A 15,527-nucleotide genomic window follows, 5' to 3' on the forward strand; every position below is an offset into this window, starting at 1 on the left:
CATTAAAGTTCATTTTCTCCACTCAGATCTTGACTACTTCCCTGCAGAGAGAGAGAGAGGAGCTAAAGCACAATACCTAAGCCAGATTTACAGGAAAAATAGTTGCTAACTTCCCCCCTTACCCAATTACACAGAAGTGTTGTTAACTAAAAAACAAAGGTATAAAAGTGGTTCTTTAAATCTTATTTATTAAATGTATAATGAATATTATCTAGAGTATCACCGCTAATATTCATCCCAGAGAGATTTATAGGCAATATTAAAAGTTAAAGATGTATGCAGCCACACACTGTCAAGCTACCAATTATCAACTACTGATGTGGAGTACATATGATACAATCACTGCACTGTGCAATTTACCTTTATTATTAGAACAAGGAGAAGATTTATAATGTCACCAATTACCTGCAAAAGATTTTCTTGCTCGCAGAGATGTTTCTCCACTTTGCGATACAGATTATCTATTCCCCTTTTTACTTCTCGTGCTGGGTATTCTTTTATCACTTTCCGCAATTCTTGTTTGCTGTAAGCCATCTGATAACTTATCTCCGATTCTTTAACACCCTGAGCAACTTTAGCTTGAACTCCATCAAAAAATAACTGCAGAATAAAAAAAGTTGTCAGCTTTAAACTTTAAGTCTAGAAAGTAATATAGATGTCTGCATATAGGTCTTTATTTAACAAATCTCTTATCTCAGACTTATAATAAATAAATCACATTGCTATTAAAATTAATGTGGCACAGGTTTCATCCCCATGGCACTTTTTATATTATCGCCAGCAACAATTTGGCTTTGTTGTCATATTAATGACATATTAAATATTTCAATAAAAAAATTATCATCAGGACGCCACATGCACAATAGCCTGCCCGTTTCAATAATTATTCTCAGACGAGCTTATTCCACCATATCAATTTCTAATTCTATTTTGTCTTGTTACGGTTCACATAAATATTCTCTGATTGAGCTCATTGAAATTACAAAATTTCACACTCAAAAGGATTCATTCATTCATTCAGTTAATAAAAAATTTCCACAGATGAACCAAAAAAATTTGAAATGGCAAAAAAGGCCTGACACAAGAGGGTAGAGAATATATGAATACTGAGGGAAAACTGAGAGACTGGTATTTATCATCAAGCATCAGAGTAACTTTTTATTCACATGAAAAATTTATTAAATAAGTTCCGTTTTATTGTACTTCTTACATGAGTTTATGAAATGATTGTCAACATTTAGTTACTGGAAAAATAATTACATAATTAACGCTTTTTATGTGTTATGGAGTAGGCAAACATTTCTGGTGCATTCACAGCCATAGACGTACATTTTGGTAGTGCCTTTGCATATTTTCATTTTGACACTTAGAAAGTATGCTAAAATTTGCAGTATGTATACTATATGTCATTTTGTGCAGAAAATTTTTTCTGTAGTCTGCTTTCTGTGGAAGGTGATGCAATTTAATTGCTTTGATGGAAGAAACAAAAAGGTACTGCCAAAACGTAGACATTATTATTCATTGTCTCCTTTGAACATGAAGTGATGAACAAATGTGTTTATTTATATTGGTTTTTTAAAATGTGTTGTATACGCATCTGTACATTCAAATTTTAAACTATGCTACACAAATAAACAATTTGGTAAGAAACTTGAATATTGTACATTTGTTTGCTACTGAATTATATGTAATTTTGATTTAAATAGGTTTGATCCCACGTCATTTCTGAGCTTTTTTCACTGTCAGTCATTATTGATTACACCTCTCTTAGAGCTTTGTGTCTGAAAAAACTGCCACGTTGCAACATGGCATAGAATCTATGTTAAACTTTCACGCTCCCAGCTGTGTATGGCAGTAACCATATTAGATGATAAAAACTACATCTCCCATCTTCACTACAATAGTGGTTTTAAAAGTATGACAGTATCACTGGATTGATAGCATTTTTAACTTTTTTTCTATAATTACAACAGTTTACAATCCTTTACAATCTAGTCTGTTGGTACAATGTTACTGAGAGTCATGTTAGTTCTTGTTCTTTTTCCATGCAAAACAGTTTGTTATATATTTCTTGTATTTCAAAGTCTGTGAATTTGTCTTTATCTTGATTTATGGTTGAAGAACTTAGAAGTTGAGGGGTACTGGTTGGGCCACTTTGGCATAGAGGTGGTGAATTTCAGTAACTGCAAACTGCAGTAAGACATGAGTTGGACAGTGTGGGGCTGTGGGCGGAATGCTGATGTATCTCTCTCTCTTTCTATCTGCTTTTCCTGCAACCTTTTACAATACATTGGTTTCTGCTTGAATGTTGGGAGTGTCTTTGCATTCCCTTGTGACTTTTTCTACACCCACGTGTTTCTCCACCTTTGATTGTAACTGTTCACCCCAACAATCAGCTGTTCCAAGAAATGTTTTTCTGCTTCTCTCTTAACTTTATCCTCCTTTTTTTATTATTCTCACTGCTCTAATGTAATAAACTGCCTCTGTGACTGCTTTATGACTTTTTGTGGCTTTACTTCACTTTCTGATATAATCTGCACCAGTTCTGACCACAATGTGTTAACATATTTTCATGTGTTTTTACCACTGACTGGAACATCTCAGCTAAGTACTTTTCTATTTCTCCCCCACATTTGACTTGTGATATATTTCTTAGTTTTTGTCAACCTTGTGTTCTCTAAGAACACTTCAACTACTACAGCCCTATGGTCACTCATCCCCTCAATTATGTTCTGTTTCTGCCATATATCCCCAGGCTTTACCAGAAAAAAATCCTATAAATTATCACCCTTTGTATTTTCTATAATGAACTGCTCATAGCTCCCTTTCCAGATCAGCCTGTTCGCTACAAGTTTGGCTTCTGGACAGCTAGAAGTACAGAAGCAGTAATAAATGATTAGGGTGATGAAATGGTTAGAAACTTGGATAACAGCAGTAGCCATGTTGGAGTTATTTTTGATATTCCTAAGGCTTTCAATATGGTTAGTTATTAAATCCCATTAAGCAAGTGCAATGACAGTAAAAGGAATAGATAATAAACGGTTTCAGTCATAGTTGTAAAACAGAGTAGTGCAGTGCAATACACCTCCTCTGAGAAGGAATCTAGTTTTATCCTAGTTGTGACGGATATCGTGTTGGCAATTTCCATGTGTTCGAGCATTATACTTGCCAGCAGTGTTATGTAAGGTGTTTGCATGTTTTTATTTTTTCATGGGGTGTTTTAGATTGAAGTTTCAAGATTTAGCTACATCACTGATTTACTTGTTGTGCATGTTTACATTTCAGCAGTGTTATGTAATCTGTTCATGTGTTTTCACTTTTTCAGTAGTGCTTTTATTTTCAAAATTTCTTGCTCATTGATTTAGTTTTTGGGCATGTTGCAATCACAATTCAGAGTATGTATTTGTGATTCCCCTTACACCAATATATTAAGTGTGGCGGCTATGTCACCAGTCTTAACGTATGAGATCTATAGAAAAAATTTCGGAACATTCGTAACTTTGCACCAATGGTGTGTTGGAGCAAAATGCAGTTGGCATCCCTACACACACCTGTGTTTAATGTGTAACTGCCAGAAATTTCACTGTTGTATGTCTGTTAGTTATTGTTCAGTGCTGTATTGAGTAGACTGTTGAAAGGACGAAGATTTGCAATGATAGATGAGATAAAAAAAAAAAAAATTCACAGACGGTGCTTTGCACAATCCCAGAAGGGGAAATGGCACTGGAAGCCGTGTATCAATTGTGGAGGAGAGTATTCCGAAGGAGACCATGCACAATAAGTAAAATGTAAGTGTAGAAACATTTCGTGGACAAAGTTCCAGAATTTATTGAACACTCCTCATACTGGACTCTCATTCAGGAAGACCGGGGTTTATTCCTCGTATGGCCATCCTAACTTGGGCTTTGCATGTTTCTCCAAAGTGCTAATGTGAATGCTGAGATGATTCCTTTGATTAGGCCAAGGACAACTTCCTACTCTATCCTCACCTAAGCCTATCCTACTTTGTTAACGATTTATATATGTATATATTATTTCTATAATGTATCTGACTTGTTTGATACTATTGTACTAAATGGTCTATGGATGGATGGATGGATGGATGGATGGATGAATCAAAACATCAGGCACAGTTTCCTGAACTAATGAACTGAATTTCATTCTTTGCTGACTGTGCTCTTGCAGTTTACCAGAAAACACCTCAGTGTCCTTCCAGATGCCCTCTCATTCAACTTAAATTTTGACTCCCTTAATTTTATCCTGGATCCACATAGACATTTAAATGTTCACTCCTCTGCTAAATATAAGTTTCCCTTTTTTTAAAATAATTTCACACACATTCATAAAAATTTTACCACGTTTTAGAGCATGACCTGCCATCTGTGCCAAGTACTTATTTCTAATGAACTTATTTTAGTCTAAGAACTGCACCCAAAGTGTCACACAGATCTTGAACACAGTCATTTAATTAAGACTGAACCAGTTTATCATGTAATGAGGGAAGAGATTTCTCCAAATGCATTTTATATTATGATATTGCATTGCCTGTGTTATTCTTGTTACTATGCGAAGTTTCTTTGACCGTACATGCAAGCATAGGAACAGACACTGTGGCGATCACAGCCATTACGAAACACATCAAATGAATTTGCAATTGTGAATAAGGACCAACATCAGCTGTAGAATGGAATGATGACAATGAAAATTTGTAATGGTCCTGGACTTGAACCCGGATTTTCGCAAGTGGTTGCCTTACCATTTGGCTATCTGTGCATGACTCACGGCCAGACCTAAACTTCCATATGTTGTAAGCCATACGTCTATGACCTGTACTCGTACATTCAATATGTATATTCCTGTACAGGTGAGACATTGTACTTGAAAGTCACTTGCCCGATATAGGCAAATAAATATAATATTGCAGTGTCTGTATTATTCTGATAATGATGCAAAGTTTCTTTAAGGTTCTGCAGTTTATTTGATTTTTCTTTCATCCCATGGCATGGCTAAGGAGGGAAAGTTCTTTGGAGTCATAAAATCTGCAATGAAACATTCATATTTGTTTAGACTGACTGTCACAGACTCATGGCCATCAGCTGGCAACTCAGGTCTTTTCTCTGTGCGATGTATCCACCTTGATGTTTGAGGGTGCTCCCCACATGTGCCACCTCGCTATTGTAAACAGCCACCAGTTTGATGGCCACTGACCATAGATCTAGTGCCCAAAAAATGACAGACGCCTCCTCCCCAGCATGTGTGGTGAGGTAACAGCTGGGCCTCAATAATGCGATCCCTTTGTAGTCAGGGTGTTACCACAGTGCGGGTATCTGAGGGGCCCCAACATGGATTGGCTACGATGCTCAGATTGGGTGACCTTTGCTGCTCAGCCAGCACTTCTATAAAAGTTTTGAGAAGCTGGAGGTCAGACCCAAATGTGGAAACCAAACATGAGTTACGTGAAAGGAGTGTTGTAAACAAATGCTTGGGAAAAAGAGAAGGAAGTACCACAACTGATGTCTTACATATGAGCCAGGTTGTCAACAATGAATCTGTTCTACAGACAAAGTCTGAAAAATGATAATGTCAGAGGGTAAGACTGCAGCACAGGAAAGGAAGGAGTCCTGCACTGGCTCAGGGACACATGTTCGTCATGCATATAATCACAAAAAATTTGTGAGTGCCTTAGGGATGTTTGACTAAGACTAATGCAGTATTGGGAAATGGTACACAGATTGTACTCAAATAGCAGTTTCTTCTTAATCCCTATTTACTGTATCGATGTGTTCCTCACATTAAGGAAAATCCATTAATAATGCCTACATTGAGGAACGGAACAATGAAAAGTTTGTAACACATTAATTTTAAAGCATAATAGTCAAAATCACAACATTATCTCAGTTTAAAGAATAGTATCACATTGAATCTGAAATCAAACACCAGTTAAAACTCCAATGAGACCTAAAATTTCACCCTGAAGAGAAGTATGTCAAGCACACACGAAAGTACAGACAGAGCTGAAGAGCTTGTCCTTGCAGAGAATGCTTTTACTTACAAATACTGGGTGGTTATAATTAAAGTGCAGTTATTCACGGAGCTTCAGTGCGGGCTGTAATTATTGTACGGGAGCAAAACTTGGTAGATATGCTAATGCATTAAAGGGGAACTGATTTATGTTGGAAAACAATTACTTCCAATTTTGGCCACAAGGTTCAAATCTAGCGTCATACACTGTTTGTATGACATTCATATTGTTATCTGACAATTCATAACAGTTAATAATAAAATCAACATTATTTTTCTAACTTGTCAGACCTTTTTTGCTCATGTTCCATTCCTAATCCATTACAAATGGAAACATTTCTATACCATCTTGTTTGCATTAATAGCGCCGTGTAAATCAGTTCCACAATACTGTACCTACCAAGTTTCGCTGCCATATGATAATTACAGTGCGCACTGGACCTTAGTGAGTAGCTGCACTTTAATTACAACCATCCGGTACACTTTAAACTGTTCTACGAAATTTTAATATTTCAGAAATAAATAAATCCTTAAATCCCCAATATTACAATCTTATATGATAAATAACTATGCACACACCCCTGTATGGCTACATTTTCAGGGCTGACTACATCGTGTTGGCACTGTAGTTCAACTGATGTGAGTGGTGGGTGGAGTGGACAAGGAAGGCAAGGAGTTGGGGAGTGGGAAGAAGTGTGGCTGATGGCTGGTATGAAGCGGCAGAAGAATCGGATAGGAATGTGGCACTAATGAACTCAATCTAGATGCAGGGAGGAGGAGTTGTGTGCAGAAAAGATCATAGAATGCGTTACAAGGGTAAGGCGCATCAACATAAATCAGAGAAGCTGGTGTTGGGGGAATCAAGATGGCATGGACTGTGTATGTGCTACTAAAATTCAGAATTTTATGCTCAGCAGTGAGTTGTGCCACTGGGTGTGAGTTCCTGTTAAGTCTCTTGGCCACAACTTGACACAGGCCATTTATCTGGGTGGACAGCTGGCTGGTGTCATGACCACATAAAATACTTTACAGAAGTTAAAGCTGGCAGATGACACTGACTGCCTTCATAGGTAGCTCTGCCTCTGACAGGACAGCAAAACATGCTGATGAGCACATAATTCTCAATTTCAATGGCTGTTTCACAACCTATGTCATCCAGATCCTTCCCCTTAACTCCAGCTCCTCTGATTTGCTAATCTGTAGATGGGACTTGACCTTGCAAAACATCATTCGATCCCCAAATTCCCTGGCTTAAATCTCTGTTAGCCTCCGCTCCACACCCATGTCCAACTGTGCCCCCCAACTTCATTCATCTTGCATGCACACCCTCTTCTCCACAGTCTCTTTCTTCAATTGTTTCATCTTCACCTCCCAAACCACTCCTCAATGTCACTGTGCACATCTCGCCCTGCCTGCAGCCAGAATGAACTTACCAGTGTCACATTCATATTCTGTGCATCTACTGCCTCTCCTTCTTAGCTTCAACCACACTTCCCCAACCCTCCCTCCTACTCTTCACCTCCTTGTCCCTATTTCCTCACCACTGTCCAGCTGCAGTACTGACACTACATAATCAGCAAGAGCAACATGGTTGTACAGGTCACATGGTCTCGTGCATTCGTTTGTTTCATAGCTATGAAGAAGGATTTGCCCAAAAGCTAACAATGTTATGTTTTGGTTATGTTCCTGTCAACAACTTAGTGCCTCAGCTATTTGGTGATTTGTCACCTTTACTGATAAAATTATTTGTATTCCGTATCTATGTATAATTTGTATGAAAAACAAAGATTCCAAGACTTACCAAGCGGGAAAGCCCTAGTAGACAGGCACAATAAATAAAACACACAAACACACACACAGAATTTAGAGCTTTCGCAACCGGCGGCTGCTTCGACCGTCGCTTTCCCGCTTGGAATCTTTGTTTTTAATATATTTTTCCCATGTGGAAGTTTCTTTCTATTTTATAATTTGTATGATATGCTCCTGTTTCAAAGGTGTTATGAATGTGCATGGCCTACAGGAGGAAAGATTATTTTCAGGAATCTTACTCATTTTCATTAACTATCGTAAGTCTTAGATCATATCTTTTTCATTACTTTCTTATCTCAAAATATTTAAAATCTTGCTTGTATTCTAAGGTGACACTGTCAAATTATGCAGATCACAGATGCTGACTGATTTAGCTAGCTACAAGGCCTTAAACGTGAAACAATTTCATCTTTGGAATGTGTCATTTTACATCCAATTATGAACAAAAGTTTGTGCAGCTAAATACACTGATGAATATATTTAATATATATTGTGCTCACATTCTTAGCTCTTAGTCAGCTGGTAGCATATGCATTGCTGGATAAGGAATAAGGAAAGGCACAGGAAACGTAAATAGTGGACAGAATTTGTACACAGATTTCATCACAAAGTAACTTACATTTAATTTTATCAAAGGTCTTCCAAAATACTGGGTAACATATGCTTTCAGAGCTTCACTATACTTCTGTTTTGCTTCTTTTCGTAACCCATCTAGAACAGCAATTTTTAACTGGGACAGCAGAGCATGCAGGTGATGAAAATTTTCTGCAAAATGAAACAATATAGAAGACATATGAATGTGAAATTCAAGTTTTTGAACACACTTACCACTCAAAAAATATGACTGCAAATACTGTACCCTACAAGATAATTGAAGCACTACCATCATGTCTAAAATATCTAAGTACAGTTACAATACCAAAGGTTTATCCAGTATGAAACCCCCCTGCACACAACTCTGCTCCTAGTCCTCCTCAAAATCAACCCGCATTATTAATTTTGATTCTATAATTACATTCATGAAATAAGTTATGACATGGGATGTGGTAAGAAGGAATTATTAAGAAGGAACAACTTTAAACCATATTTGGCAATACTTCTACTGTCTGCAAGATACATGATTTATTTCCTTGGGCAAACTGTCAGATAATATTACAACTTTGTATTACAATTTCTTCTTCGTGCAAAAATCAGATTCACTACAGGGAGGTGCAGATAATTTTTTCTTCAAGATTGTATTTATGAATCTCTGTCTTACTCTCAAAGTGCAATGGATTGTTGACAACAAATTCCATCAGTGGATTGGCATACTGTGAGGTTATGGTTAATATTCTAGTTGCTTAAACACATGTGTGTCAACTCCACAAATAATTCTGATTCTGGATGACAACTTTATTTCATATTTTAAAAAGATGTCTGAAATTTCTAGACTTTTTCCCAATGTCAAATTTACCAGAACCAATTATTGTTGAATGTGAGAACAACATTTACTTTACTAGTTTTCATGACCACAAGTAAAATGTTTTTAGTTGTCTTGTGATTTATTAATAATTATCTCAAATCCAGCTAGAAATCAAAACAATGTACATATGACATACTATTTCTGTTGTTGTTCATGAAATAATGCTCAATCGTAACAGATTGTAACACACTTACTGCAGATAAACTAAAAATATTTCATTACAAACTGAGATTCATTGGAAGAATCCTAAGGAAATGCAATCCGACAACAAAGGAAGTAGGTTACAGTACGCTTGTTCGCCCAATGCTTGAATACTGCTCAGCAGTGTGGGATCCGCACCAGGTAGGGTTGATAGAAGAGATAGAGAAGATCCAACGGAGAGCAGCGCACTTCGTTACAGGATCATTTAGTAATTGCGAAAGCATTACGGAGATGATAGATAAACTCCAGTGGAAGACTCTGCAGGAGAGATGCTCAGTAGCTCGGTACGGGCTTTTGTTAAAGTTTCGAGAACATACCTTCACCGAAGAGTCAAGCGGTATATTGCTCCCTCCTACGTATATCTCGCGAAGAGACCATGAGGATAAAATCAGAGAGATTAGAGCCCACACAGAAGCATACCGACAATCCTTCTTTCCACGTACAATACGAGACTGGAATAGAAGGGAGAACCTATAGAGGTACTCTGGGTACCCTCCGCCACACATCGTCAGGTGGCTTGCGGAGTACGGATGTAGATGTAGATGTAGATACACAATCTGCATTATTTTACCATTCAGATGCCAGCATCTGGACCGTTTGTAACTCTCTTAAAATATCTGTGTGGTTTATAGCACTAACTAATGACTTCTGAATACAGAATGAATTTACTTCTAGTAACAATTCCAAATTAAGCAAGGGTAAAAATGTCAATGGCAAATTTGGTGGTCAATGATTCTACTTGTTCTATAGTAGAAGAAAAAATATATTCACCAGCTTTTTATTTAAAATGATAAAATGTTTTGTAGACTTCCTACATAGGGAGAAACAAATGCTTTGATACAATTAAAGAAACCAGAGCTCTCATAGAAAGATTTAAGTATACATTTTTCCCACATGGGATGGTTCAGAAATAGTCTGTAATTTGTTCTGTGAAACCTACATCTACATCTACATTTACATCTATACTCCGCTAGCCACCAATGGCGGAGGGCACAACTCATGCCAAAGTCATATTCCCTCCCTGTTCCAATCGCGCGAGTGAAAAACGACTGTCTGAATGCCTCAGTACGAGCTCTTATTTACCTTACCTTTGAATGATGATCATTACGTGATTTGAAAGTTGGTGGTAATCATATATACTCTACATCCTCGGTGAAGATTGGATTTCGGAATTTAGAGAGCAGTCCCTTCTGTTTAGCGCGTCGTCTATCTGCAAGTGTGTCCCACTTCAAACTTTCTATAAGATTTGTAATGCTCTCGTTATGGCTAAATGTACCAGTCACGAATCTTGCCGCTCTTCTTTGGACCTTCTCAATCTCTTGAATCAGACCCAACTGGTAAGGGTCCCATACAGACGAACAATACTTCAAGACTGGCCGAACTAACGTATTGTAAGCAATTTCCTTTGTTGAAGGACAGCATCGATTCAGGATTCCACCAATAAACCACAATCTAGAGTTTGCCTTAACCGTTACGTGTGTAATCTGATCATTCAATTTGAGATCATTTAGAATAGTCACACCCAGATACTTGACTGATGTTACCGCTTCCAAAGACTGCCAGATACTTATGTAGAGGTTATGGAGCTTGGGCAGTAGGTAAAAGGTTGATGTACAAGGGATTAACAGTGTGAGGATGTCTATAAGTCAGGTCATAGGACGCAGGAGATGCGTGAGGTCATGTAATGGAATCACACTGGTATGGCGTGTAACTGATTTGTGATAACAGTGGTGGGGTCAATAAGAAGGATGACAAGGTCAGGATTGGTTTTTGTCACATAGATGTAATATTTGACACACTATGAGGAGATTTGGAGAAGGAAAGTTAAGCCGGGTTGGAAGTGAGGAATTCCTGGGAGACAGTCATTGGCTAGTTGAGTGGCAGGGGATGACACCATGTCAGTGTGTCCTGGAAGGCTGTCTGTGGCTAGTCGGCTGGAAGGGGCTGACACCATGTTAGTGTGTGCTTCTGGCAGGATGTGGTGAGTAAGGTAGGTGGTGCCCGCCCAGTTGGCCGTACGGTCTAATGCACGGCTTTCCGGTCGGGAAGGATGGTTTTTCGGTGGTTTTCCATCTGCCTCGGCAAATGCGGGTTGGTTCCCCTTATTCTGCCTCAGCTACACTATGTCGGTGATTGCTGCGCAAACAAGTTCTCCATGTACGGGTACAACACCAAGACTCTACCGCGCAAACATAGGGGCTACACTCGTCTGGTGTAAGATGTTCCCTGGGGGTCCATCGGGGGCCGAACCGCACAATAACCCTGGGTTCGGTGTGGGGCGGCAGAGGGGTGAAGTGGACTGCGGTAGTCGTCGTGGGGTTGAGGACCACTGTGGCTGCGGCGGGGATGGAGCCTCTACATCGTTTCTAGGTCCCCGATTAACATAACATAACATAAGGTAGGTGGTGAAGAAATCTTTTGCACTGAAGTAAATGAGTAACAGAAAACATGTCCTTTATTATTTCAGTAAGTACAAACCTGTATTTGGGGCTAAAAGTGAAACATTTAGAGGGGACAAAACTTCTGTGAGGGTCAGGTTTCTGGAAAGTATGTTTATGACAGCACTGAGAGCCTGGAGAGGGTGTTCAGCAGCAGGGTGTTTCTTGTGTGTGTGGGGGGGGGTGTCAAAGGAAGTCTCTCGAGATAAGAAAGGCTGATTAGGTCAGCAAGGTACGCTATTTATTTATTTATTTATTTATTTCATGTTCCGTAGATCCAGTTAGTGAGTCAATCACAAGGATATGGAATGTGTCAAATTGTACAGGTTTCAATTTAAACTTACAATAAATACAAGGGCAATTCAATGCCAAATTGTACATAATTTAAGTAAGACATACTATAAATACAGTAATAGATACAATGTCAGCTAGATAACATAACAACCATTTAACAGAAAAAGGAGTTTCAATTAAACCCTAAAAATAAGAGCACAAAGTTAAATCAGATATTAGGCCTACAAGAGTAAATACAGGTACAGCCAATCTGTTGTTATAAAAAGTGTGCTAATGCTCAAGTGGACAATACAATCAACTGAACTACTTCAAGACACAATAAGTATAGTGATGGTATACATTTTCTTTCAAATATTCATCCACAGTATAAGAAGATTTCTCTGTCAGGTAATCTTTGAGAACTTGTTTAAATTTTGGCAGTTCTGTATGAACACATTTGATATGTAGTGGGAGAGCATTGAACAGCTTAATGCTGGAGTAGTAAACTCCTTTTTGTACCAGAGTGAGGCGTTTCATTTTGAAATGTAGATTGTTTTTGTTTCTGGTGTTATAGCCATGGAATTTACTGTTGTCTTGGTAGATAGAATAATTTTTGCACACAAAGGTCAGCAAGGAAAAAATATACTGTGAGGCACTTGTTAGGATACCTATCTTCCGAAACAAGTGCCTGCAAGAATGTCTTTGATAGACCCCACACATTATTCTGATTGCTTTTTTTTATGGTGAAAACTTTTTTTGCAAGTGGTTGGTTCCCCCAGAATATGACATCAATGAGTGGAAGTAGCCAAAGTAGGCAACCTTAATCATGTCAACTTCTGCCACTGAAGAAATTACCCATAATGCAAATGTTGCCGAGCTAAGTTTTTTACATAGATGAAGAATGTGAACTGACCAATTACACTTGCTGTCTATATAAGCACCCAGGAATTTTCTATCTTCAACTTTCTGTACTGGGTGAACTCTACATTTTATGTTAATTTCATCGAGATTACTTTGTGATGTATGGAACCTCATATAATGAGTTTTATTTGCATTGAATGAGAGACCATTTGAGGAGAACCAATTTAAGATGTCATTAAAATCAGTATTTGTAGTTTGTTCAATATTGTGATCTATATAATCATCAATTAGAATTGTGGTATCATCAGCAAACAGGGTAAATTTGCTGTTTGGAGTCTAAGAGGTTGATAAATGGGCAGGGTGTAGTTATAGGTTCTTTACTGGGTAGAAGTACTCTTGGCTGAGAGTACAGTGTAAGCAGATGAGAGAAATTCCTTACATGCTGTCAAGATGTCACTCTAGTTGTTATACACCAACAGTGTATGATGGAAATGAGATGCATGGAATTATTGTCAGAGAGTAAAATAATTTTTCAAAAGGAGTAGGAGCAGTTAGGAGTAGAGGCAGTTAGTACAGGTCTGAGAACTGAATATGAGTATTAAGGATAAGGGATTAATGGAACTGGAAAAGAAGTTCTTTATGAGAAGATGGGTGACAGCTAGAAATAAAGATCTTATTAGTAAGTTCATTGGGAGGGATACAAAGTGCTAGACAGTAGTTTGTAGGACTAAGGACAGTTTTCTGAACTGCCAGGGCAAGACTTAATGGTTAGATAGTCAAGAGACAAAATACAACAGAAGATGATTTAAAAAAATAAAAATAAAATATATGAAAATAATTTTAAATATAAATTATTGTACCAATAACAGACATATATAGAATTTAAGTAGCTAATAAGAGGAAGTTATAGAAAATTAAAAGAAAGGATTAGAGACAGTGTTTAATGATGTATAACTGTTTCTGCTTTGAAGGCCAAACCTACAAATAAATATGTGGAACTGCAATGGGCACCAACATGACATCATCTTCATTATATGACCCCAGTGTCTCCACTCTTTCCACTAGAACCTCAACATATAATCCCTAACTGATTTCACCTCATCCTTCCCAATACAACACATTATCTTCTTAGGTGTTTATCTCCACCTGTCATAAAATCCTCTGGTCATGATACAGAAACCAATCATCAACAGTACCTCCAATTTGACAACTACCAACCATTCCTCTTAAAAAGTCCCTCATGCATGTATGCCAAATCTGCTGTAGGAAGGAGTTAGTGAAATACATTGATGTCATAGTCTTACAGTCAGTTATCATGCCCAAATTTTGCAACAAGAAATGTGAAGCCACTGTCCCGTGCTTCTCTCATGAGGATGTGAGAAGTTAACTTGCTTTACTCATTTTCACCTAGTAATGTCTCACAGCATCCTATTCTGGAATAACCTGACTCTGAAGATGTAAACATTTGTGACAAAGAAGCATGTAAGTCAAATATATGGGGCCAACTCTAGAACCCCACAGACAGTTCTTTAAACAGTTGGGATTACTGACAACTGCCTCACTGTACAGGGTAGTCCACAGGTGTGGATCCACAATTCTGAAACTAAAACAGGTGAATAAACAGAAACGTTAAGTAAAGTAGTACAAGATGGGAGAGGGGAAACCCTGTGAGACTATGTTACCAACCTTGCAGCCATTTTTGAAGTTGGCATTGTAAATGCAACTTGTAATTTCCAAATGGAGAGGGGTGGGGAGGGGGTCATGTGACATAACACACACAGAATTACATGAGAAAAACAATGGTACTTTCATCTGAGCATAGCTTTACTTATTCTCAAGTTATGGCTGATGTTTCTTCCCTACAGGTGAAGCAAAGCTGATGGCAATAACACAAACCAAACACACTGAGATCTTCCTGATATCAGAAGAGTGGAGTACCCATGTTATCACAGAGGACGTCAACCAATGCTGATCATAGACCACCCATTACACAGTGTGTGGTGGTGAAACTGGTCACAAAATTCCATGAAACTGGTTCTATTGCAGATAAACCGAAAGTTGAACAACTCAGAATGGCCACAAATAAAGCAAGGTCAACTGTTGGTCTGGCTCTCTCTCTCTCTCTCTCTCTCTCTCTCTCTCTCTCTCTCTCTCTCTCTCTCTCTCTCTTTTTTTTTTTTTTTTTTTTTTTACTAAACGAGTCCATAGTGCAGTACTCAATGCATCTTGCAGCAAAACTGGGATCAGCTGAAATTCAACAATGAACGGTGGCCACACATAAATGCCACCCTTCAAAAAAGCAAATGTTAAAAATCTCATCTAGGACGATGTAGATCACTGCGTTCACAGAATGTGTGATGAGCAAATTGGATGAAAACCATCATTTCCCCTACGATTTACTATTTATTGATGAAGCTAATTTTTATGTGATTGGAGAGATAAATAATCAGAAATACAGATAC

General features: G+C 38.0%; 1 protein-coding gene across 3 annotated transcripts in view; it reads right to left on the reverse strand.

Annotated features, from left to right (window-relative positions):
- LOC126299597 (exocyst complex component 1) overlaps nt 1-15,527 on the reverse strand; it is a 267,483-nt gene that overhangs the window by 3,271 nt on the left and 248,685 nt on the right. For all 3 annotated transcript variants that reach the window (XM_049991619.1, XM_049991618.1, XM_049991620.1), the window contains 2 exons: nt 8,450-8,595; nt 406-600 (listed from right to left, as the gene is read on the reverse strand). In XM_049991619.1, coding sequence (XP_049847576.1) covers nt 406-600; nt 8,450-8,595 — 341 coding nt within the window. The remainder of the gene's footprint in view (nt 1-405; nt 601-8,449; nt 8,596-15,527) is intronic.

Source organism: Schistocerca gregaria, chromosome X (genome assembly GCF_023897955.1).
Source record: "Schistocerca gregaria isolate iqSchGreg1 chromosome X, iqSchGreg1.2, whole genome shotgun sequence".
Taxonomy (NCBI): domain Eukaryota; kingdom Metazoa; phylum Arthropoda; class Insecta; order Orthoptera; family Acrididae; genus Schistocerca; species Schistocerca gregaria.